The sequence below is a fragment of the Hypanus sabinus genome, chromosome 20 (assembly GCF_030144855.1).
Source record: "Hypanus sabinus isolate sHypSab1 chromosome 20, sHypSab1.hap1, whole genome shotgun sequence".
Taxonomy (NCBI): Eukaryota; Metazoa; Chordata; class Chondrichthyes; order Myliobatiformes; family Dasyatidae; genus Hypanus; species Hypanus sabinus.
Window position 1 is genome coordinate 56500437 of NC_082725.1, and position 22959 is coordinate 56523395.

The following is a 22959-nucleotide window of genomic DNA, read 5'->3' on the forward strand; positions in this document are numbered from 1 at the left end:
ATTAAGATCTAGTTTAACTATTGTTTATCTGAACACAGGGACGGGCTTCAGCTGTTTGTTCCTTCTTGTGTCAATCTCATTCAAACGAAGTACTTGCTTCATAACTCTGATGGTCAGGTTAACACATTTTATAGACATTAATAGCCACAATTTTTACTCCTGGTTGGATTGCTAGTAGGGTGCTTATGGAAAAGCAACATCTGGAAGGTGCTTTTGGCTTTAGTACTTGATCATCCTTGATGTGTAGTTTGCCAATGTTTTCTCTAAAACAGCAAGCAAGACAGAAGTTAACATCTGCCTATGCAGAGAGAGCTGCCATGGACCAAAATGAGCTGTCCCTGGCTCTGGCATACCACTATGTAAATCAAGAAGTAGAATAGGCCACTCAGTCCTTCACACATTGCCCTTCCATTTGATAAGATCATGATTGATCTGATTAAGCTGCCAGTTTATGGAGGTGCTGGTAAAACCCAGCAACTACTTATCAGCGGTCAACAAAACAAAGAAAACAATTGCATACTTTATTAATAACAATCACCACTAACAACGGAGAGACAAGCAGAGGTGTTGCAAATGGAGACGGAGTTGCGAGGCAAGCGGGTGTGACGCAGAGCAGAGGAGGAGGAGGAGGCTTGAGGCAAGTGGGTGCGAGGCAGAGTCAAGGCATCCCTAAGAGCGAAGAAAGACCCAATGTTTGATCAACTTAAGCAGTGGGCCAGATTGGAAAGGTCAGGTACAGGCTGAATTGTGGTGGCAGGGGCCAGGCCCCAGAGTGGCCTGAGAGCAAGGAACCAGATGCTCGGACTATTTAAGTGCCAGACCAGACTGAAAAAGGTCAGGGTGGCAGGACCAAAGGCGAGGGCCAGGCTGGTTCTGCTCGCTGCTCTGCGATGTTTAATTGGCTCTGCACTGAAATGGGACATGGCCTGCTCTGGCTGCAGTGATGCTTGGCTTCGTGCCTTTCAGAAAACTTCGGTTTTGAATGCTATTCCCTTGCTCACTTTTGTTGTTTGCACGATTTGTTTTTTTTCCTCTGCACATTAGGTGTTTGACGATTTTCTTTATTTCCATGGGTTCTTCTGGTTTCTTTATTTTGTGACTGCCTCAGTCACAGTCACAGGAGACAAATCTCAAGGTTGTATAATGTATACGTACATTGATAATAAATGTACTTTGAGCTTTGATTGTAACCTCAATCTACATTCCAACTTATCTGCAGTAACTTTTCACCCCCTTGCTCAAGTATCTCTCCATTAAAAGGTTCTGCTTCAACTGCCCTTTGAAGAAGGGCATTCCAAAGCCTCCGTGCCTTCTAAGATAAAAAAATAGCACCTTGTCAGTCATAAGCAGGGAACTTTATATTTTTCATTTAAGGTTCTCCTACTGAAGAAAATGTCCTCTTTTCATGTCCAGTATCTGGTATCTCGTATGTTTCAATTAGATCATTTCTCAGTCTTCAGAATTGCAATGGATACAAGGAAAGGCTGTCAATCCTTTCTACATGTCATTCATCCATTCCAGGTATTAGTCTAATAAATCTTTCAACATATTATCATTATTCCTTAGATAAGTGGAACAATATTATAATAAATAATAAAATTCAGTTTGCCTTTCCTAGTTCCTTGTTCTACCTTCAGATTAGCCTTTTGAGAATCATGAGCTAGGCCACCCAGATACTTCCTGCAGAATGTAGCAGGGTAGGATGGGTTTATGGGTTCTGGGAGCACCTACTAACTTTGGGCAAATGTATATGTAAGGAAAAGCATTGTTAAGTTTGCCAGTTGATGTTACAATCAATCCATGCTTTTTATATGATGTGCAATCAATTTGTTCAAAGTTGGAAGTACCATTATTTATTATTAAAGTATGTATTCTACCTACAACTTTGAAATTCATCTCCTTACAGACAGAAACCCAATAGAACCCATTAACTGAGAACATAGAACCCAAGACTGTCAAACACCCAATGTGCAGGAAAAAAACAAATCATTAAACAATAAAAGTAAGCAAATAACTTTTAGAACTGAAGTTCATGAAAGTGAGTCCACAGACATGAAGCCTGTCTTCACTGTAGCCGATTCAGCTGCCCATTAGTTGCAGGCCACAGCCTCAGTTCAGTGCAGAGACTAGTAAACCTTGAGGAGCAGCATGCTGAACTGGCCCATCCTTTGCTTCTGGCCCTGACACCCCAACCTTTTCAATCTGGCCCTGCACTTAAATTGTCCAAAACTTGATCATTCCTCACTTTGGGACCTGGACCCTGCCGCTTTGATATGCTCTCAGGCACGATCCCCCACCTTGATTGATTCATACCTGACCTCAGCAATATGGCCCAGTGCTTAAAACAGTCAAACCTCGGGTCTTTTCTTACTCTTGGGCCCGGCCTGGGCCCTGCTGTCTCGCTCTGCCTCACCTCAGTTCTGCTGCCTCATTGAATCACCTCCAGGTCCACTCCAGCAATGGCCAAACTTAGCAATGGCTCATGCACCTTCGAGATTTCGACTCACACTGCAAAAATGATAGGTCATACAGGTGGTTCAAAAGATCAGCTCAAGAAGGGAAGTTACAGGCTGTTGATTGCAGAGATCGTATCTGATTAATACAGTAATTAATAAGTCTGTTTGCCTCTAACAAGTCCTCACTGTGCTTCTTCAGCAGCATCTTAAAATGGTGGTTTAGATTTGAAATAACATCGTGGCCAATTACTCTACGAGCACATTTTTTGGATGCTGGAGGAAACTGGACCACCAGGGAAAATTACACATAGTCATGCAGAGAACCTGAGATTAGAATCAAACATGGGTCACTGGAGCTGTGAAACAATTCAAAAAGATTGTCAATTATTTTTAAGTTTTGGTGATTAAGTTGAAGGAGACCTCCTTCAAAGATCTGAAGCCTTGGAATGAGCTTGAATCAGTACAAAGGTCAAGGAAGTTTTTAAGGCTGCACAGATGGAAACAGTATTGCAGACTCTTCAAGGCCTCCGGCACCACTAGAAGCAGAAAGATAGGGCCAAGGACAAGGCTAACTTGCCAGAAAAGGCAAAAGAACTCTGGTTTGGAAGGCATAACCCCAAAGGTCTGCTAGGAGCCAAGCTGAATATATCCAATGGTGTGTACACTGGGGATGGGGGTGACAAATGGTAAAGGGGGTAGTGAATTTTACACCAACAGCACACTGTTGAGGTTATTCAATGAACTCATCTTCCAGCAGTTGCAAGGGGCTCACCCACCCAGAAATGTTTTCTTTGGGTGTATTAAACATTCTTCTCCCACCACCACTGATTCCACTTGAGATGTGAGGAGCTATATATGAAGGAACATTGATGAAGACAGGAATTCTGTGTTCATGCTCACTCTGCTGTATTACCGAGGTGAAAGTCATCCTTACCGTGAACTTCTTAGGCATTGGTCTTTCCAGGTGATCAAATGTACCTGCTGTGCTTCCCAATCAGATGTTATAGGGAAGGCAGTGAAGGCTATGGGACTACAGATTACACAGGTTAAGGAAATATCTCTGTATGTGAAACTAAAGCCCGTGATGAACTGCAGAGGCTGTCATTTTCTGTGAATTTGTGCGTGTAGCCATTTGCAAGAAAATTCCTCATGGTGAATGACACATCTCCAACAAGCTTGCATCTTTTTGAGGATGTCTTCTAGACCTGCCATATTTCAGCCAGATAAGATGTCTCCTCCATTGTGGGCTCCTGGTTGTGATGCGAATTATTACCACAGGGAAAGTCTTTGGATGTTCTGCAAAGAGAGCCTTGGGGTCCTCAGGATGAGTCCCCTTCCTGAAACTTTTAGGGATTGTTGCATAATGGACTTCAGAGAAGGCTTCATGCTCCATTGTCATCTAAATCAAATTCAAAGTTCAAAATAAATGTTATTATTGAAGTAATTGCATTTGACAATGTCCCTCATGACAGACTCATCCAGAAAGTCATGAGGCATGGGATAAGTGGAGCCTTGGCTGTTTGAATAAAAGATTGGCTCAAAGGAAGAAAGCAGAGGGTAGTTGTGGAAGGAAAGTATTCTGCCTGGAGGTCGGTGACTAGTGGAGTGCCGCAGGGATCTGTCCTGGGACCCCTGCTACTTGTGATTTTTATAAATGATCTGGATGTAGAGGTGGAAGGATGGGTGAGTAAGTTTGCGGATGACACGAAGATTGGAGGAGTTGTGGATAGAGCTGTAGGTTGTCGAAGGTTACAAGAGGACATTGACAGGCTGCTGAGTTGGGCAGAAAAATGGCAGATGGAGTTCAATCCGGACAAGTGTGAGGTGATATATTTTGGAACCAGAAGACTGAGTACAGGATTAATGGCCAGTTACTTAAGAGTGTGGATGAACAAAGGGACCCTGGGGTTCAAATCCATGCATCCCCCAAGGCCTATGGGATGCTAGGCTTCATTAACAGGGGGATTGAGTTCAAGAGTAGAGAGGTCATGTTGCAACTCTACAAATCTCTGGTGAGACCGCACTTAGAATATTGTGTTCAATTCTGGTCACCTCATTATAGGAAGGATGTGGAAGCTATGGAAAGGGTGCAGAAGAGGGTTACCAGGATGTTGCCTGGATTGGAAAACAAGTCTTATGAGGCAAGGTTAACAGAGCTGGGACTTTTCTCTTTTGAGTATAGATTATATGGGTAGGCACAACATGGAGGGCTGAAGGGCCTGTACTGTGCTGTAGTGTTCTTTGTTCTATGGTACTTATATGGCACCATATACAACCTGTGGGCATACTCAGCAGCTCTATAGAATAGTAATCATGACAAGAACTACCAACTGGAGCTACCAGAATCTGAACTTGATGAAGGTCAGCAGAAGGAGGAGAAGTAAGAAGAGGAGGAAGGGTCCTTGGCAGCTGAGCCTATGATTGCCCATTTGAGTTTTGGGACATGCCAGGGCCTCCAGCAGTCTGTTGCCATAGTTCTTGATTATGAGCAAAAGAAGGATTGTTGGCGATTCGGTTACATTGTTTCTGTATGATGTAGCTCCTATGGTTGAAGTGTATGTAAGGTATGAGATATTTCTGCATGCTGGATTGGCGCTGACTGAGTGCATTCAGTTGTATGCAAGTTGGGATTTGCTACTGTTGCCACTAACCTTGAGTACATGTAAGAGTTTCCACTTAGACCAGGTCTTTGGCCATCACCATGGAAACCAATGCCTCAGACCACTTCTCACAATGACCTTCCACTTCTGATCTCTCTGGTGTGTACGATTTTCCTTTCAGAACCCACCTATGCAGTAAAATAGACGTACTGTATGTCCCTGGAGCTGTACAACTTTAGTGTATGTCAGTTTTTCCCATTCTGTGCAATGGCTTACAGCAATTTCTGGAGTCAATGATCCTCTGTCCTTACATAGATACAGGAATTACTTAGCAATGGTGTATTGGCAAGTTACAGAACTACTCATATTATTTGCTGGAAGAGTGCACTAATGAGGAATATCCGTCCTCTTCAGGTGCTTTTCCTTGCATGAAGTATATGGAGGACCATTGGACATCTATCCCTGGAAAGAATCACTTACACATATATTTTGATTGGCAATTGAAGTTCCAGCCTATTGTTGTTCTGACATTGGCATCTTTTCTCTTTGTTTGGATTGTGGCATAAACAGCACAGAAACAAAGCATCCAGCCCAACTCGTCTGTACTTAAGTGTTCCACTCAAGCTTCTTTCCATCTCCATCATATCACCTGCTCCATCATATACGTCTAATTTCCTTTGAATTTGTCAGTACTACCCACCTCAATCACTCCCTGAGAAGGTTGATGGATGTAAACTATGACTTTTGAAACGTGTGTGCAAATCTCAATCTCTCATAAAACAAAGAAATATTTTAAATTATGCAGTCACAATAAGCTGATGTTTTCATGGCTCAGCCGCTAACAATCTCAACTTGAGTCAAAGGCCAAGGATTCAGGCTGCACTCTAGCCCAACCCTCAGTGTATCATTTGAGAGAGAAGTGTCATCTTTCAGGTTAGCTGTTCAACCAAGGACCTATCTGCTTGCATTGCTGTATTACAAGATCCTGTAGTGTTACTTGAAGAAGGATATTGAATTTTCATGGTATCTTGGCCTTGTCCAACAAATAAAACAGGCAAGTTGGTCATTCAGGATCAGTGGCATATTTCTATGAAAAACTGAGTCCCTCCAAATGTGAATGGTAGAAAGGGTTTTTCATTTCAAAGAGTATTTGAAGTACCCTGTAGAGTTGAGAGGAACTATAAATTCTTTCCCATTGTAGTTCTTCACACTGTGCTGTAAATACTGTAATTTTTCCTCTGTATTACCTTCAAGAGCTTTTCAAACCCAGTAACAAAGATCAAGAGGCTAACATGCTGATGGTTTTGCATGATTACATCATTCTTTGCATTGGGCGGTGATACAAAGTAGTCATTAAATAAAGATACAAAAAAGTGGTGAAAACATGTGACAGTCCTTGAAAAAAATCCTGAGGCATATGTAATAGATTAAACTATGTAAGAAAATTAACAATATTTGTTTGTCTATTTTAGAGATCTTTGTATATAATTTTATATATTAAATAAAAGGACATAATAGTGACTATATGAATCTCTGACACTCAGTACTTTATAAATCATGAGAGTCAATTAAGAGAGACAAAGATGATCAGCTATTTTAATTGAGACTCACTTACTGCCCATTATGCTGCTAGTGGTTAGGGCAGCAGTGAAGGCCCTCCATCTTTAGTGGTGTTCAGAGCTTCCTTCATTGTGTCAGAAACTTCTTGGTTTTCACAATTATTGGTCAAACAAGTTCTGGGTGGAGACTTGGGTATCCCGTCGCACTCAGATGTAGAAGGATTCTTCATTCAACACACACAAAATGCTGGTGGAATGCAACAGGCCAGGCAGAATCTATAGGAAGAAGTACAGTCGACGTTTCAGGCCAAGACCCTTCGTCAGGACTAACTGAAAGAAAAGATAGTAAGAGATTTGAAAGTAGGAGGGGGAGGAGGAAATGCGAAATGATAGGAGAAGACTGGAGGGGGTGGGGTGAAGCCAAGAGCTGGAAAGGTGATTGGCAAAAGGGAATCAGAGCTGGAGAAGGAAAAGGATCATGGGACGGGAGGCCTAGGGAGAAAGAAAGGGGGAGGGGAGTACCAGAGGGGAGAACAGGCAAGGAGTGATTGTGAGAGGGGCAGAGAGAGAAAAAAGAGAGAGAAAATAAATAAATAAGGGATGGGGTAAGAAGGGGAGGAGGGGCATTAACGGAAGTTAGAGAAATCAATGTGGTTGGAGGCTACCCAGACGGAATATAAGGCTTCTTCATTGCTGCTTCTGTAACAATTTTGTTTTACCAGTCAGGGTTGTTAGCCCTGAGCTGAACCCTTGAACCTGGAGGACTGGTGAACCACTCTTAGTCTGGCCTCTACCCTTTCACCTGTTTGGCTTGGGGTGAACCTACCAAGGGCCAAAGCATAAAGTCCTGACTCAACCCCTCAGCCCTTCTCTTCATGTGCCCCACCCTCATGACCTGCCTGTCCCTTCCCTCTGGTTCCCCATATGCCTTCATGCCCCAACCAATCAAGAATTTATCAACCTCTGCCTTAAATATACATAAAGACTTGGCCTCCACAGCTGCCTGTGGCAAAGAATTCTACAGATTCACCACTCTCTGGTTAAAGGAATACCTCTCATCGCCATTCTAAAAGAACGCCTCTCGATTCTGAGGCTGTGTCCTCTGACTTGAAACTCTCCCACCATGGGAAACAACCTCTCCACATCCATTCTATCATGGCCTTTCACCATTCAATAGGTTTCAATGAGGTCACCCCTCCTGAATTCCGGTGAATACATCAATCACAGTTCAAACCTGGAATCATGTTTGTGAACATGCCTGCTCTGCCAGTCAATAACGTCATGGTTGGTTTGTTAGCTCTGCACTGATTTCCTGCTTTTACCCTATACTCCTTGATCTCAGTCTTCGTTTTGAATAAATTTATTAACTGAACTTTCACGGCTGTCTTGGGTAGAGATTCCAAAGATTCACAGCCCTCTCGGTAATTTACTTCTCATCTCAGAACTGAATGGCTGACCCTTTATTTTGAGACTGTTGGACAAGCCTCAACTCGTGGCACTCACAATGTGCTTGGGGAGACTAGGTCTCCTGTTAGCAGTCCACACTCAGGAAGTTGACTGGAAAATGTAACTCCTATGAATTCATTAAAAGTACCTATGCAAGACCTGATACTGAACCATTCCTTCTGGAGAACTTATCCCAACGTTCAAAGTTCAAAGTAAAATTTATTATCAGAGTACAAACATTTCACCACATACAACCCAGAGATTCTTTTTTTCTGCAGGCATACTTTGTAAATCTATAGAACAGTCATTGTAAACAGAATCAATGGCCAACAACATTGGCAAATGCAAACGTTATATAATGCGCATGAAATAACAAGATAAAGAGTCCTTAAAATGAGACCATCGGTTGTGGAAACGCCAGAAGTAAAATGATTGTAGTTACCCCATTTTGTTCAAGAGCCTGACGGTTGAGATGTAGTAACTATTCTTGAACCTGGTAGTGCAAGCCCCAAGGCATTTGTACCTTCTACCTGATGGCAGCAGTGAGAAAAGAGCATGGCCTGGGTGGTGAGGATCTTTGATGATGGATGCTGCTTTTCTACAACTTTTCATGTAGATGTGCTCAATGGTTGGGAGGACTTTACCCATGAAGTATTGGGCTGAATTCACTATCTTTTGTAGGATTTTCCACTCAAAGGCATTGGTGTTCCCATACCAGGCCATAATGTAGCCAATCAGCACACTTCCACCACATGTCTAAAGAAGTTTGCCAATGTTCTTGATGACATGTCGAATTTCTACAGACTCAACTGTGGAAGTAGAGGCACTGTTGTGCTTTCTTTGCAATGATATTTATATGACAGGTCCAGGACAGGTGATACCCAGTAATCTGAAGTTACTGCCCCCCTCCACCTCTGATCCTCTGAAGATTACTGGCTCATGGACCTCTAGTTTCAGTCTCCTGAAGTCTACAATCAGTTCCGTGGTCTTATTGACATTGAGTGAGAAATTGTTGTTATTACACCGCTCAGCCAAGTTTTCAATCTCCCTTCTCTATGCTGATTCATCACTCCCTTTGATATATCCCACAACAATGGTGTCATCAGCAAACTTGATTATGGCTTTGGAGCTGTACTTAGCCACACAGTCATAGCTGTAAAGCAAATAAAGCAGGGGGTTAAGTACACATCCATGTGGTGCTTCTGTGCTGATAGAGATTGTGGAGGAAATGCTTTTGCCAAAATGAACAGACTGTGGAACCCAAGTGAGGAAATCCAAGATCCAATTGCAAAAGGGGGTTGTGAGGCCCGGTCTTGGAGTTTACTGATTAGTTTTGAGAGGATGGTGGTATTAAATGCTGGGCTGTAATCGATAAGGAGCATCTTTGCTGTCCAGAATGTTCCAGGATTGTGTGAAGAGCACACAGACAGCAGACAGCATCTGCTGTAGACCTGTTGCATCGGTAGACAAATTGCGGTGGATCCAAATCGCCATTCAGACAGGAGCTGATACGCTTCAACACCAGCCGCACCAAATATTTCATCACTGTGGATGTAAATACCACTGGGCAATAGTAATTTAGACAGGTTACCACACTCTTCTTGGGCATTGGTTTGATTGGAGCTTACTTGAAGAAGATGGGTACCACAACCCGCTGGAGTGAGAGGTGAGAGTCTATGATCCTGCATTAAGTTTGATCTTCCATGCTTCTGAGCAGTTGCATCTGAATGTTTCTTTCTGGATTTTCCTTTAGAATCCTTTTAGTGTGCAAGATCCTCCTGGGTGAACTGTGTTGGCTTATCCAAGTGTTTCTTATTATTCTTTTCCCTAACCCTGCTGCATTGCCTCCAAACAGATATGACCTCTTTAATGGCACAAAGCTGAGCAATATGATATCATCTAGATGTGACCCATTATCACTCTTACAAAGTATCAGCAAAGTCAGTACAACTTGCCATGTATACAAACTTAGTAAATAAAAATGAAATCAGCATGCCAAGCTGAGAAAATGTATTGAAAATCAAAATTACTGCAGACACTGGAAATCTGAAGTAACTACAGAAAATATTGCAAACACTTAGCATGTTGGAAAGGGAACCAGAGTTAACATTTCAGGTCGAAGACCCTTCACCAGAATTGCCCTGATAATAGTTGGCATGAAATACTAATTCTGTTTCTCTTTCAGGAAATGCAGGGGAATTGCCATCTATTTCAATAAATTTCATTCCATGTTCATTAACGTTTTCTTTTCTGGAATATTGTTGTGCTTCTGAAGATTCATATAAATCTTATTTCTTTCATACATATTGTTATGGATTTAAATTCAGCTACAACCATGAGATGGGATTTGTCATTTGGAAGTTTATACTGGAGCAAATGGGGGAGGGTCGATGCTCTTGCTGCTGCTTGTGAATTGGGGGGCTCTGGGTTTCTGACATTTTCTGTCATTCATTCTTCAGCTTTTTTTTCTGTTTCATACAATTTCTCCTTTTCTATGATCCTAATTTTCTAACACTTGTTACATGTTCTCTTCACTAAACTATATGATGTTTCAAAGGTTTCAAAGGAACATTTAATGTCAGAGAAATGTATACATCCTGAAATTCTTTTTCTTTGAAGACATCCATGAAAACAGAGAAGTGCCCCAAAGAATGAATGACAGTTAAATGTTAGAGTCCCGGTCCCCTGCAGCTCCCTCCTCCCATGCATAAGCAACAGCAAAGCAACGATCCTCCTCTCCCACCAGCAAAAAAACCATCAGCACCCCCACTGAGCACTCAAGCGTGCAGCAAAACATCAATAAAGACACAGACTTGCAGAACCCCAAAGACAACTCGTTCACCTGGTAATTCAACATACCACAGGCTCTCTCTCTCTCCCTAATAAGGGAGAAAAGGGGATGTCTCCGTTTCACAGCGAGAGGGGAGACATAACAAACAACTTGCTGATTTATGATGTTAAAAGTCCGTTGCATTGCTTTTTCCAAACTCTGTGCCCAAGGAACTCGGGTATCTGGGCACACAGCCAACAGCCAGCTTGCTGCTTTCAATCTTCCATCTCCCACGACATACCGATTTCCCGCAGTCCGCCACCCCCCCCACCCAAGAACCATGAAATTCTGGAACTCTGAAGGCGAGCTAATCTTCTAGGCCGAGTCCCTATCTCAAATAACAGCCACTCGTGAGACCCTGAGAGCCGGTCCCATTCCTGCAAAGAACCAAAGTCAGCATGTAGTCAGGTCAGGGTCTTCAAAAGAACCCTGAAAGAGAAAAAAGAGAAAAAAGATAGAAATAGAGCTGTTTCCGAAGATGCAAGCAAAGGAGTTGCCATTAGGCGCATTAGCTCCTTATCTCTGCCCACACTGATATTCTAGGTATCAGAATGAAGAGCCTTCTTCATTACTTGCCTAATGACTCAAACATTGAATACTCCACACCTGCCAATGAAATTGATTAATCTTGAACTGCATCGGCATAGTTAAAAATACACTCCCACTACACAGCTCCCCAGATCTTGGGAGTGCTGTTGTGCTGATTTTTAAATAAAACAGATTATGGCAATGTCACTTACCTGAACAAATACAGAGGAAGCTTTAAAAAGTTGTTAATATTTTGAATAGAAATACATACATTGCAAACATCCAGTTGTGATTCATCTATTTGCTGAATAGTAACAACTTTGAATAGGTTTAAAGTTTTGTAAACAAACATTATGAAACTTTTTTTCTCTCCCTGCAGATAGCCTGACAATTTATTCACTTGGGACTTCCATCGTCAAAAGCAGCCTACTTTCTCTTCGGAATATCATAGAAGCAGTCCAAGGATTGTCCAGTTGCAGCCTATCTACTGGATGGTTACAGGATTTTACATGGCATTCCAATAGAAGCTACAAACAACTGGGATAAACGTTTGCTACAGAGTTTGAAAGGCTGCTATGAATTGCCAGACTACAGAGGTTTGTACAGAAAAACAGTTGTTTCCTTCTGAGGAGTTGGAATGCAAAATATGTTATAATCCTTACAATCTGAAGAATAGGCGACCCAAGTTGTTGGAATGCTTTCATAGGGTGTGTGCCAAATGCCTATACAAGATTGTAGACTTTGGAGACTGCTCACTAGGCATAATTAGTTGTCCTTTCTGCAGATATGAAACAAGTGTATTAGAAGATGTCAGTGGACTTCCAGACGACAGCAATGTCATCACTGCCCTTACGTGCAAAGAGAGGAGTAGAAAGCTTGTTCTGGACAACCCATCTGAGCTATTGCTCTCCCCAAAAAGGCTGGCATCCTTTCCAAGCCCATCACATGGTTCCTCAAACTGTCTGGTGATTACTATCATGGAAGTTCAAAGGGATTCCCCTCATTCTCAGAGTTCAGCACCAGCCATGGAATTCTACAACACCAGCTTTGACTCGATGGGCTCAATGTCTCAGCAGTGGGCAGTTTGGAATTGTACTCCCCTACTCTGCCAGACGATAGGCAGAATCCTCGTTTGGCTACTGGGGTTACTGTACTTCAGCTCATTGCCTCTTGGTGTTTACCTGCTCGTGATTCAGAAAGTTACACTGGGTATCATCTTTGTCAGCTTGGTTCCCTCCAGTCTTCTTATACTTATGGTCTATGGTTTTTGTCAGTGTTTATGCCATGAATTTTTGGATTGCATATCTTCCTGAAAGCAAAATCTAAAACTAAGTATCAGCTTTACCATAACCAATAATGTTGATCAGAATTTAGGCGTTGTGTGTTGTTTCAGTCTGGGCTGTGAAATGTGTAAATTTTCCTTTTTGCATAATTGAAGAGACCTTCCTACCAGTTGAAATTTTTAATGTATAACGATAGTCCTTTTCCTTGAGATGTGATATAATCTCTCTGCACATTATTTTTTTAAAAAAGAGAATACAATCAGAGCTTGAAGAACAGTAAGCACAATAAATTATTCTAATCATCATGCTCAAAGATGGAAAGAGAATTTTACCTAGGTACTTAATACACCTAAGCAGTTCGTGGGCATCTGATAGCAGTGGACCTGAAACAATCTTTAAATATCCTTCAGTTAATATTCCTGAAGCATAGATTTATGCAGTCTTCAACACATTCTGACAAATGAGTTATGAATTTTCCGGGACTTAATATATGGACTTTGCAAAAGAGCAAACTGAACTCAATCTGATAAAGCAATAATCTAACATCTTAACAGAAGAGAAAAATACATTTTTGTGAAAGTGGTTGTGAAGAGCGTAGTATAGTTTAGGATAGAGGAAATCTAAAGTGATGTTGAAAGTAGAAATAATGACTGATGTTTGTTGCAATATTTCCAAGCATGGGTATGCTTGGAAAGGCAACAGTACAATTTGTCATTTATTAGCTTAAGGACAGATTTTCCAGCACTGCCATAAAAAGTTAATGCTGAACTTAGAAAATCATCCTCTGATGCAAATTTGAAGGACATGTCTGTGAGAACACCAGCCTGATTATATAAAACAATGAAAAGAATCTAAAAATACAGAATGTTGTGGAGTGGAAGGTAGGACATGAGCCAATTTATTAGAAAGGTTTCAATTAGGGTAATTATTTTTAACATTGGTTTCAACTTCTCTTTTATAAGACCATAAGTTATAGGAACAGAATTAGGCCATTTGGTCCCTCGAGTTTGCTCCGTCATTCAATTAGGACTGATCCTTTTCTCCCCTCCTCAGCCCTAAGTCCCAGCCTCCCCATAACCTTTGATGCCATGTCCAGTCAAAAACTTATCAAGCTCTGCCTTAAATACACCCAACAACTCAGCCTCCACAGCTGCCTGTGGTAATAAATTCCACAAACTTAGCACCCTTTGGCTAAAGAAATTTTTTCTGCATCTCTCTTTTAAGTGGATGCCCCTCTATCCTGAGGCTGTGCCCTCTTGTCTTAGACTCCCCCACCTTAGGAAACATCTTTTCCACATCTACTCTGTCTAGGCCTTTCAACATTCAAAAGGTTTCAATGAGATCCTCCTTCATCCTTCTAAATTCCAGTGAGTACAGACCCAGAGCCATCAAATGTTCCTCATATGATTTACTCGTTGACTTCCCAAATAAACCGAAATAAGCTGCATGCCACAGTTGAAGATCACTTAAACCTTGTCTGAAACTTAGTGAAGGAGAGCAAAATGATATTCAAGCCATTCACAGCAAAATTAATAGGATAATAGCAAAAACTGGGATGATGGGCACTGTATGAGATAGGACGTGGAGTGAGATTGGACAGATGGAAAAGTTGGGAGATTGGAGAGGTATATTTGAGAGAGATTTGGAGGGAAGGACTTTGCAGGAGATGGAGCTGCAGCCATAGAACATAGACTATGTGAAAATTTGCAGAGATTGGGGATATGAACATTCTGGGCAGATGACCAGACCACAAAGACAGTGGCACATAGCTTTGCCTTAGTTTGCTTCCAATTTGCTGAAGGAGTCTTCATTTTGCCTCATCTTCTAATACTCAGATCACATAACACATGCACAAGTGAGAATGATGCCTATCGGACGGTTAGTGGCATCAACCTTTGTGCAGCGTTGGTTTGGTATCAGACCTGTCAGACTGGGTCCAATGATTTGGCCAGTGGCATCTGCTGAGGAGCCAGATTGCTTAGATGCAAGAAGCACCAGTGTACATTGTAAATGGGATCACCAGTGAGTTGCAGGAATACTGCAGTTACTTGAGAAAAACGTGACAATACACTGGTAAGATGAGAAATATCTAATTCATTCCAAGTATCAAAGGTGGAGCTGAATTTGAATCTTCCTCTCTTTTCAGCTGCTTTACTTGTTTAGCACTAATGGGAACATTGGTGGGAAAGGAGGACCCTGCAAAGCAGGCCAAGCTTCCTAAAAGGAGGAGGCAGGAAAGAGATGTAATGATCAGGAGGACCTTTGCAATAGGAGTCAGAATCAAAATCAGGTTTAAAATCACCAGCATCTGTCAAGAGATTCGTTGTCTTTGCAATATATATATATATAATAGTTAATTTTAGTAAGTAGTGCAAAAATAAAATAATGAAAGTAGTGAGGTAGTGTTCATGGGCCCAACGTCCATTTCAGAAATTGGATAGTAGAGGGGAGGAAGCTGTTCCTGATGCATTGAGTGTGAGCCTTCAGGCTTCTGTATTTCCTTCCTGATGGCAGCATTGAGAAGAGGGCATGTCCTGGGTGCTGGGGGTCCTTAATCATGGATGCTGCTTTTTGCAGCATCGCTCATTGAAGATGTCCTGGATAATATGACAGCTAGTGCCCATGATGATGACTAAGTTTACAACTCTTATTTCGATCCTGTGCAGTAGCCAAACCCCTGTGCCACACCCCTCCCCCCATACATGACATTCAGTCAGATAGAATGCTCTCCATGGTACATCTGCAGAAACTTGCAAGAAACCGGAGTACCCAGAGGAAACCCACATGCTCACAGGAAGAATGGATGAACTTTCTTACGCGGGATGTTGGAACTGAATTCTGAACTCCAACACCCCAGGATGTAATTGCATCGATCGAAACACGATGCTACTATGCTTGTAACCACTCAAGAAATAAAGCATCTTAATTAAAACACATCCAATAAATAATCACCTTCTTCACAATCTGCCTCAGCCACCATCTCAGATCCCTCCCGCCTTGCTCCTGCTCAGAACCTTCAGCTCTGTACTCGTTACTGACACACAGTGAAGGGTGCAGCAGATGACAGTGCGGCATGACATCTTTTCTGGAGTCACAAGATGTCTCCTAACTTTTTCAGGCTTCTGAATTGTATATTGTCCTCTTTTGGAAGAGGACAGCGAGGCTTTGAGAGGAAGTGCGGCGGCGGCCATTTTCAACTTGTCCAATTGCGTCTCAGATCAGAGTTCTGAGAGGCGGGACTGCGCAGGCGCGTGAGGAGGCCTGGGAAGGAGGGAAGATATAAAAAGAACGCAGCCTTAAGAAGCGGGCAGCTTCGTTTGCGGGCAGCAGAGTGCGCCGGGAGCAGAGTGTAGGGCTTGGGCTCAGGGGTCTTAGGCGGAAGAGGGCACAGTAGGCTTATCTTTTAGTTCTTGTTATTGTCAATTATTCGGGAAGTATGAGTGTGAGGACAGCTTGTTGTTCTTGGTGTCGGATGTGGGAGGTCCTGGAGTCTACGAGCCTCCCGGATGTTCACATCTGTGCCAGGTGCACCGAACTGCAGCTCCTGAGGGACCGAGTTAGGGAACTGGAGCTGCAGCTTGATGACCTTCGCTGGTCAGGGAGAGTGAGTCAGTGATAGAGAGGAGTTACAGGCAGGTGGTCACTCCGGGGCCACGGGAGGCAGATAGCTGGGTCATGGTCAGGAGGGGGAAGAGGCAGGTACTAGAGAGTACTCCAGTGGCTGTACCCCTTGACAATAAGTACTCAGGTTTGAGTACTGTTGAAGATCACTTAAACCTTGTCTGAAACTTAGTGAAGGAGAGCAAAATGATATTCAAGCCATTCACAGCAAAATTAATAGGATAATAGCAAAAACTGGGATGATGGGCACTGTATGAGATAGGACGTGGAGTGAGATTGGACAGATGGAAAAGTTGGGAGATTGGAGAGGTATATTTGAGAGAGATTTGGAGGGAAGGACTTTGCAGGAGATGGAGCTGCAGCCATAGAACATAGACTATGTGAAAATTTGCAGAGATTGGGGATATGAACATTCTGGGCAGATGACCAGACCACAAAGACAGTGGCACATAGCTTTGCCTTAGTTTGCTTCCAATTTGCTGAAGGAGTCTTCATTTTGCCTCATCTTCTAATACTCAGATCACATAACACATGCACAAGTGAGAATGATGCCTATCGGACGGTTAGTGGCATCAACCTTTGTGCAGCGTTGGTTTGGTATCAGACCTGTCAGACTGGGTCCAATGATTTGGCCAGTGGCATCTGCTGAGGAGCCAGATTGCTTAGATGCAAGAAGCACCAGTGTACATTGTAAATGGGATCACCAGTGAGTTGCAGGAATACTGCAGTTACTTGAGAAAAACGTGACAATACACTGGTAAGATGAGAAATATCTAATTCATTCCAAGTATCAAAGGTGGAGCTGAATTTGAATCTTCCTCTCTTTTCAGCTGCTTTACTTGTTTAGCACTAATGGGAACATTGGTGGGAAAGGAGGACCCTGCAAAGCAGGCCAAGCTTCCTAAAAGGAGGAGGCAGGAAAGAGATGTAATGATCAGGAGGACCTTTGCAATAGGAGTCAGAATCAAAATCAGGTTTAAAATCACCAGCATCTGTCAAGAGATTCGTTGTCTTTGCAATATATATATATATAATAGTTAATTTTAGTAAGTAGTGCAAAAATAAAATAATGAAAGTAGTGAGGTAGTGTTCATGGGCCCAACGTCCATTTCAGAAATTGGATAGTAGAGGGGAGGAAGCTGTTCCTGATGCATTGAGTGTGAGCCTTCAGGCTTCTGTATTTCCTTCCTGATGGCAGCATTGAGAAGAGGGCATGTCCTGGGTGCTGGGGGTCCTTAATCATGGATGCTGCTTTTTGCAGCATCGCTCATTGAAGATGTCCTGGATAATATGACAGCTAGTGCCCATGATGATGACTAAGTTTACAACTCTTATTTCGATCCTGTGCAGTAGCCAAACCCCTGTGCCACACCCCTCCCCCCATACATGACATTCAGTCAGATAGAATGCTCTCCATGGTACATCTGCAGAAACTTGCAAGAAACCGGAGTACCCAGAGGAAACCCACATGCTCACAGGAAGAATGGATGAACTTTCTTACGCGGGATGTTGGAACTGAATTCTGAACTCCAACACCCCAGGATGTAATTGCATCGATCGAAACACGATGCTACTATGCTTGTAACCACTCAAGAAATAAAGCATCTTAATTAAAACACATCCAATAAATAATCACCTTCTTCACAATCTGCCTCAGCCACCATCTCAGATCCCTCCCGCCTTGCTCCTGCTCAGAACCTTCAGCTCTGTACTCGTTACTGACACACAGTGAAGGGTGCAGCAGATGACAGTGCGGCATGACATCTTTTCTGGAGTCACAAGATGTCTCCTAACTTTTTCAGGCTTCTGAATTGTATATTGTCCTCTTTTGGAAGAGGACAGCGAGGCTTTGAGAGGAAGTGCGGCGGCGGCCATTTTCAACTTGTCCAATTGCGTCTCAGATCAGAGTTCTGAGAGGCGGGACTGCGCAGGCGCGTGAGGAGGCCTGGGAAGGAGGGAAGATATAAAAAGAACGCAGCCTTAAGAAGCGGGCAGCTTCGTTTGCGGGCAGCAGAGTGCGCCGGGAGCAGAGTGTAGGGCTTGGGCTCAGGGGTCTTAGGCGGAAGAGGGCACAGTAGGCTTATCTTTTAGTTCTTGTTATTGTCAATTATTCGGGAAGTATGAGTGTGAGGACAGCTTGTTGTTCTTGGTGTCGGATGTGGGAGGTCCTGGAGTCTACGAGCCTCCCGGATGTTCACATCTGTGCCAGGTGCACCGAACTGCAGCTCCTGAGGGACCGAGTTAGGGAACTGGAGCTGCAGCTTGATGACCTTCGCTGGTCAGGGAGAGTGAGTCAGTGATAGAGAGGAGTTACAGGCAGGTGGTCACTCCGGGGCCACGGGAGGCAGATAGCTGGGTCATGGTCAGGAGGGGGAAGAGGCAGGTACTAGAGAGTACTCCAGTGGCTGTACCCCTTGACAATAAGTACTCAGGTTTGAGTACTGTTGGGGGGGGACAGCCTACCTGGTGGAAGTGACAGTGGCCGGGCCTCCGGCACAGTGGACGGCCCTGTAGCTCAGAAGGGTAGGGATAGAAGAAAGAGGACCATAGTAATAGGGGACTCAATAGTCAGGGGTTCAGACAGGCGGTTCTGTGGAGGTGATCAGGAGTCCTGGATGGTAATTTGCCTCCCTGGTGCCAGGGTTCGGGACGTTTCTGATCACGTCCAAGATATCCTGAAGTGGGAGGGTGAGGAGCCAGAGGTCGTGGTACATGTAGGTACCAATGACATAGGTAGGAAAGGGGAAGAGGTCCTGAAATGAGAATATAGGGAGTTAGGAAGGCAGTTAAGAAGAAGGACCGCAAAGGTAGTAATCTCGGGATTACTGCCTGTGCCACGCGACAGTGAGAGTAGGAATAGAATTAGGTGGAGGATGAATGCATGGCTGTGGGATTGGAGCAGGGGGCAGGGATTCAAGTTTCTGGATCATTGGGGCAGGCGTGACCTGTTCAAGAAGGACGGGTTACACTTGAATCCTGGGGGGACCAATATCCTAGCGGGGAGGTTTGTTAGGGCTACAGGGCAGACTTTAAACTAGTGAGATGGGGGGGCAGGAATCAATTTGAGGAAACTATGGGAGAGGAGGTTAGTTCACCAGTAGAGCAAGTAAATAGACAGTGTGTGAGGGAGGAAAGGCAGGTGAAAGGAAAGGAAGGGATGCACTCAGCCCGAAGATGTAGGGGAGAAGAAAGAAAAGGATAATAAATTTGAATGCATTGTTAGGGATGAAAAGAGAGGAGGAGGTGGAGAGTATTTTAATGCTAGGAGCATTGTAAGAAAGGTGGATGAGCTTAAAGCGTGGATTGATACCTGGAATTATGATGTTGTAGCTATTAGTGAAACATGGTTGCAGGAAGGGTGTGATTGGCAACTAAATATTCCTGGATTTAGTTGCTTCAGGTGTGATAGAGTAGGAGGGGCCAGAGGAGGAGGTGTTGCATTGCTTATCCAAGAAAATCTTATGGCGGTGCTTTGGAAGGATAGATTAGAGAGCTCCTCTAGGGAGGCTATTTGGGTGGAATTGAGGAATGGGAAGGGTGTAGTAACACTGATAGGAGTGTATTATAGGCCACCTAATGGTGAGCGTGAGTTGGAAGAGCAAATGTGTAAGGAGATAGCAGATATTTGTAGTAAACACAAGGTGGTGATTGTGGGAGATTTTAATTTTCCACATGTAGACTGGGAAGCTCATTCTGTAAAAGGGCTGGATGGTTTAGAGTTTGTGAAATGTGTGCAGGATAGTTTTTTGCAACAATACATAGAAGTACTGAATAGAGATGGGGCAGTGTTGGATCTCCTGTTAGGGAATGCAATAGGTCAGCTGACAGATGTATGTGTTGGGGAGCACTTTGGGTCCAGTGATCACAATAGCATTAGCTTCAATATAATTATGGAGAAGGACAGGACAGGACCGAGAGTTGAGATTTTTGATTGGAGAAAGGCTAACTTTGAGGGGATGCGAAGGGATTTAGAGAGAGTGGATTGGGTCACGTTGTTTTATGGGAAGGATGTAATAGAGAAATGGAGGTCATTTAAGGGTGAAATTATGAGGGTACAGAATCTTTGTGTTCCTGTTAGGTTGAAAGGAAAGGTTAAAGGTTTGAAAGCACCATGGTTTTCAAGGGATATTAGAAATTTGGTTCGGAAAAAGAGGGATGTCTACAATAGATATAGGCAGCATGGAGTAAAGGAATTGCTTGAGGAATATAAAGAATGTAAAAGGAATCTTAAGAAAGAGATTAGAAAAGCTAAAAGAAGATACGAGGTTGGTTTGGCAAATAAGGTGAAAGTAAATCTGAAAGGTTTCTACAGTTATATTAAAAGCAAGAGGATAGTGAGGGATAAAATTGGCCCCTTAGAGAATCAGAGTGGTCAGCTATGTGTGGAGCCGAGGGAGATGGGAGAGATTTTGAACGATTTCTTCTCTTCGGTATTCACTAAGGAGAAGGATATTGAATTGTGTAAGGTGTGGGAAACAAGTAAGGAAGTTATGGAACCTATGACAATTAAAGAGGTGGAAGTACTGGTGCTTTTAAGAAATTTAAAAGTGGATAAATCTCCGGGTCCTGACAGGATATTCCCCAGGACCTTGAGGGAAGTTTGTGTAGAGATAGCAGGAGCTCTGACGGAGATCTTTAAGATGTCATTAGAAACGGGGATTGTGCCGGAGGATTGGCGTATTGCTCATGTGTTTCCATTGTTTAAAAAGGGTTCTAGAAGTAATCCTAGCAATTATAGACCTGTCAGTTTGACATCAGTGGTGGGTAAATTAATGGAAAATATTCTTAGAGATAGTATTAATAATTATCTGGATAGACAGGATCTGATTAGGAGTAGCCAGCATGGATTTGTGCGTGCAAGGTCATGTTTGACAAACCTTATTGAATTTTTTGAAGAAGTTACGAGGAATGTTGACGAGGGTAAGGCAGTGGATGTAGTCTATATGGACTTCAGCAAAGCCTTGGACAAAGTTCCACATGGAAGGTTAGTTAAGAAGGTTCAGTCGTTAGATATTAATGCTGGTGTAATAAAATGGATTCAACAGTGGCTAGATGGGAGATGCCAGAGAGTAGTGGTGGATAATTGTTTATTGGGATGGAGGCCGGTGACTAGTGGGGTGCCTCAGGGATCTGTTTTGGGCCCAATGTTGTTTGTAATATACATAAATGATCTGGATGATGGGGTGGTAAATTGGATTAGTAAGTATGCCGATGATACTAAGGTAGATAATGAGGTGTTGTGGATAATGAGGTGGGTTTTCAAAGCTTGCAGGGAGATTTATGCCGGTTAGAAGAGTGGGCTGAACGTTGGCAGATGGAGTTTAATGCTGAGAAGTGTGAGGTTCTACATTTTGGCAGGAATAATCCAAATAGAACATACAGGGTAAATGGTAGGGCATTGAGGAATGCAGAGGAACAGAGAGATCTAAGAATAACAGTGCATAGTTCCCTGAAGGTGGAGTCTCATATAGATAGGGTGGTGAAGAAGGCTTTTGGAACGCTGGCCTTTATAAATCAAAGCATTGAGTACAGAAGTTGGGATGTGATGTTAAAATTGTACAAGGCATCTGTAAGGCCAAATTTGGAATATTGTGTGCAGTTCTGGTCACCGAATTATAGGAAAGATATCAATAAATTAGAGAGAGTGCAGAGACGATTTACTAGGATGTTACCTGGGTTTCAGCACTTAAGTTACAGAGAAAGGTTGAACAAGTTAGGTCTCTACTCATTGGAGCAAAGAAGGTTGAGAGGGGATTTGATCGAGGTATTTAAAATTTTGAGAGGGATAGATAGAGTTGACGTGAATAGGCTGTTTCCATTGAGAGTAGGGGAGATTCAAACGAGAGGACATGATTTGAGAGTTAGGGGGCAGAAGTTTAAAGGAAACATGAGGGGATATTTCTTTACTCAGAGAGTGATAGCTGTGTGGAATTAGCTTCCTGTAGAAGTAGTAGAGGCCAGTTCAGTTGTGTCATTTAAGGTAAAATTGGATAGGTATATGGACAGGAAAGGAGTGGAGGGTTATGGGCTGAGTGCGGGTAGGTGGGACTAGGTGAGATTAAGAGTTCGGCACGGACTAGGAGGGCCGAGATGGCCTGTTTCCTTGCTGTGATTGTTATATGGTTATATGGTTAACACAGGTAATTCTTTTGATTTGAAACAACAATGTGCACCTTCTGCTATGAGGGATCTCAGTTCGCAGCAACATCATTTCATCTGGCTGAGAAATCTGAATGGTTGAATTGAACTACACAACACCCTTGTTTGGTCTATGGTTTTATTTAAATATTTTGTCAGGCTTTCTCACATTGAATTTGCAAACTATTTAGGTTATGAACAGATCTCAGAACAGAACACTGTCATAACCTGGGATGAAGTGTAATCTGAAACATAGTTTGTCTGAGTTTGGGCTGGAGTTTATAAGGATAAGAAATTGGAAGTTGTAGCTCTTCATGCATGCTCCATCATTCAATCAGGTCCTGGCTGATCTCTTACCCCTGTGCCACTTATTTTCCCAGATCACCTTATAATCTAAAATCTATTTATCTCTGCCTCAAATATATTCTGAAATTATCTTCTACATCTCTCTTGGAAAGACAACTGCAAGGATTTAACATCGTCTGGAAGAAGTAACTT

The 22959-nt window shown here is 42.9% G+C and overlaps 1 protein-coding gene across 1 annotated transcript; it reads left to right on the forward strand.

Annotated features, from left to right (window-relative positions):
* The first annotated feature begins 11994 nt into the window (after window positions 1-11994).
* Window positions 11995-12732, forward strand: rnf182 (ring finger protein 182). The gene has a single exon (XM_059945750.1). The coding sequence runs from the start codon at window positions 11995-11997 to the stop codon at window positions 12730-12732; it is 738 nt and encodes a 245-aa protein (XP_059801733.1).
* Window positions 12733-22959: the final 10227 nt, after the last annotated feature.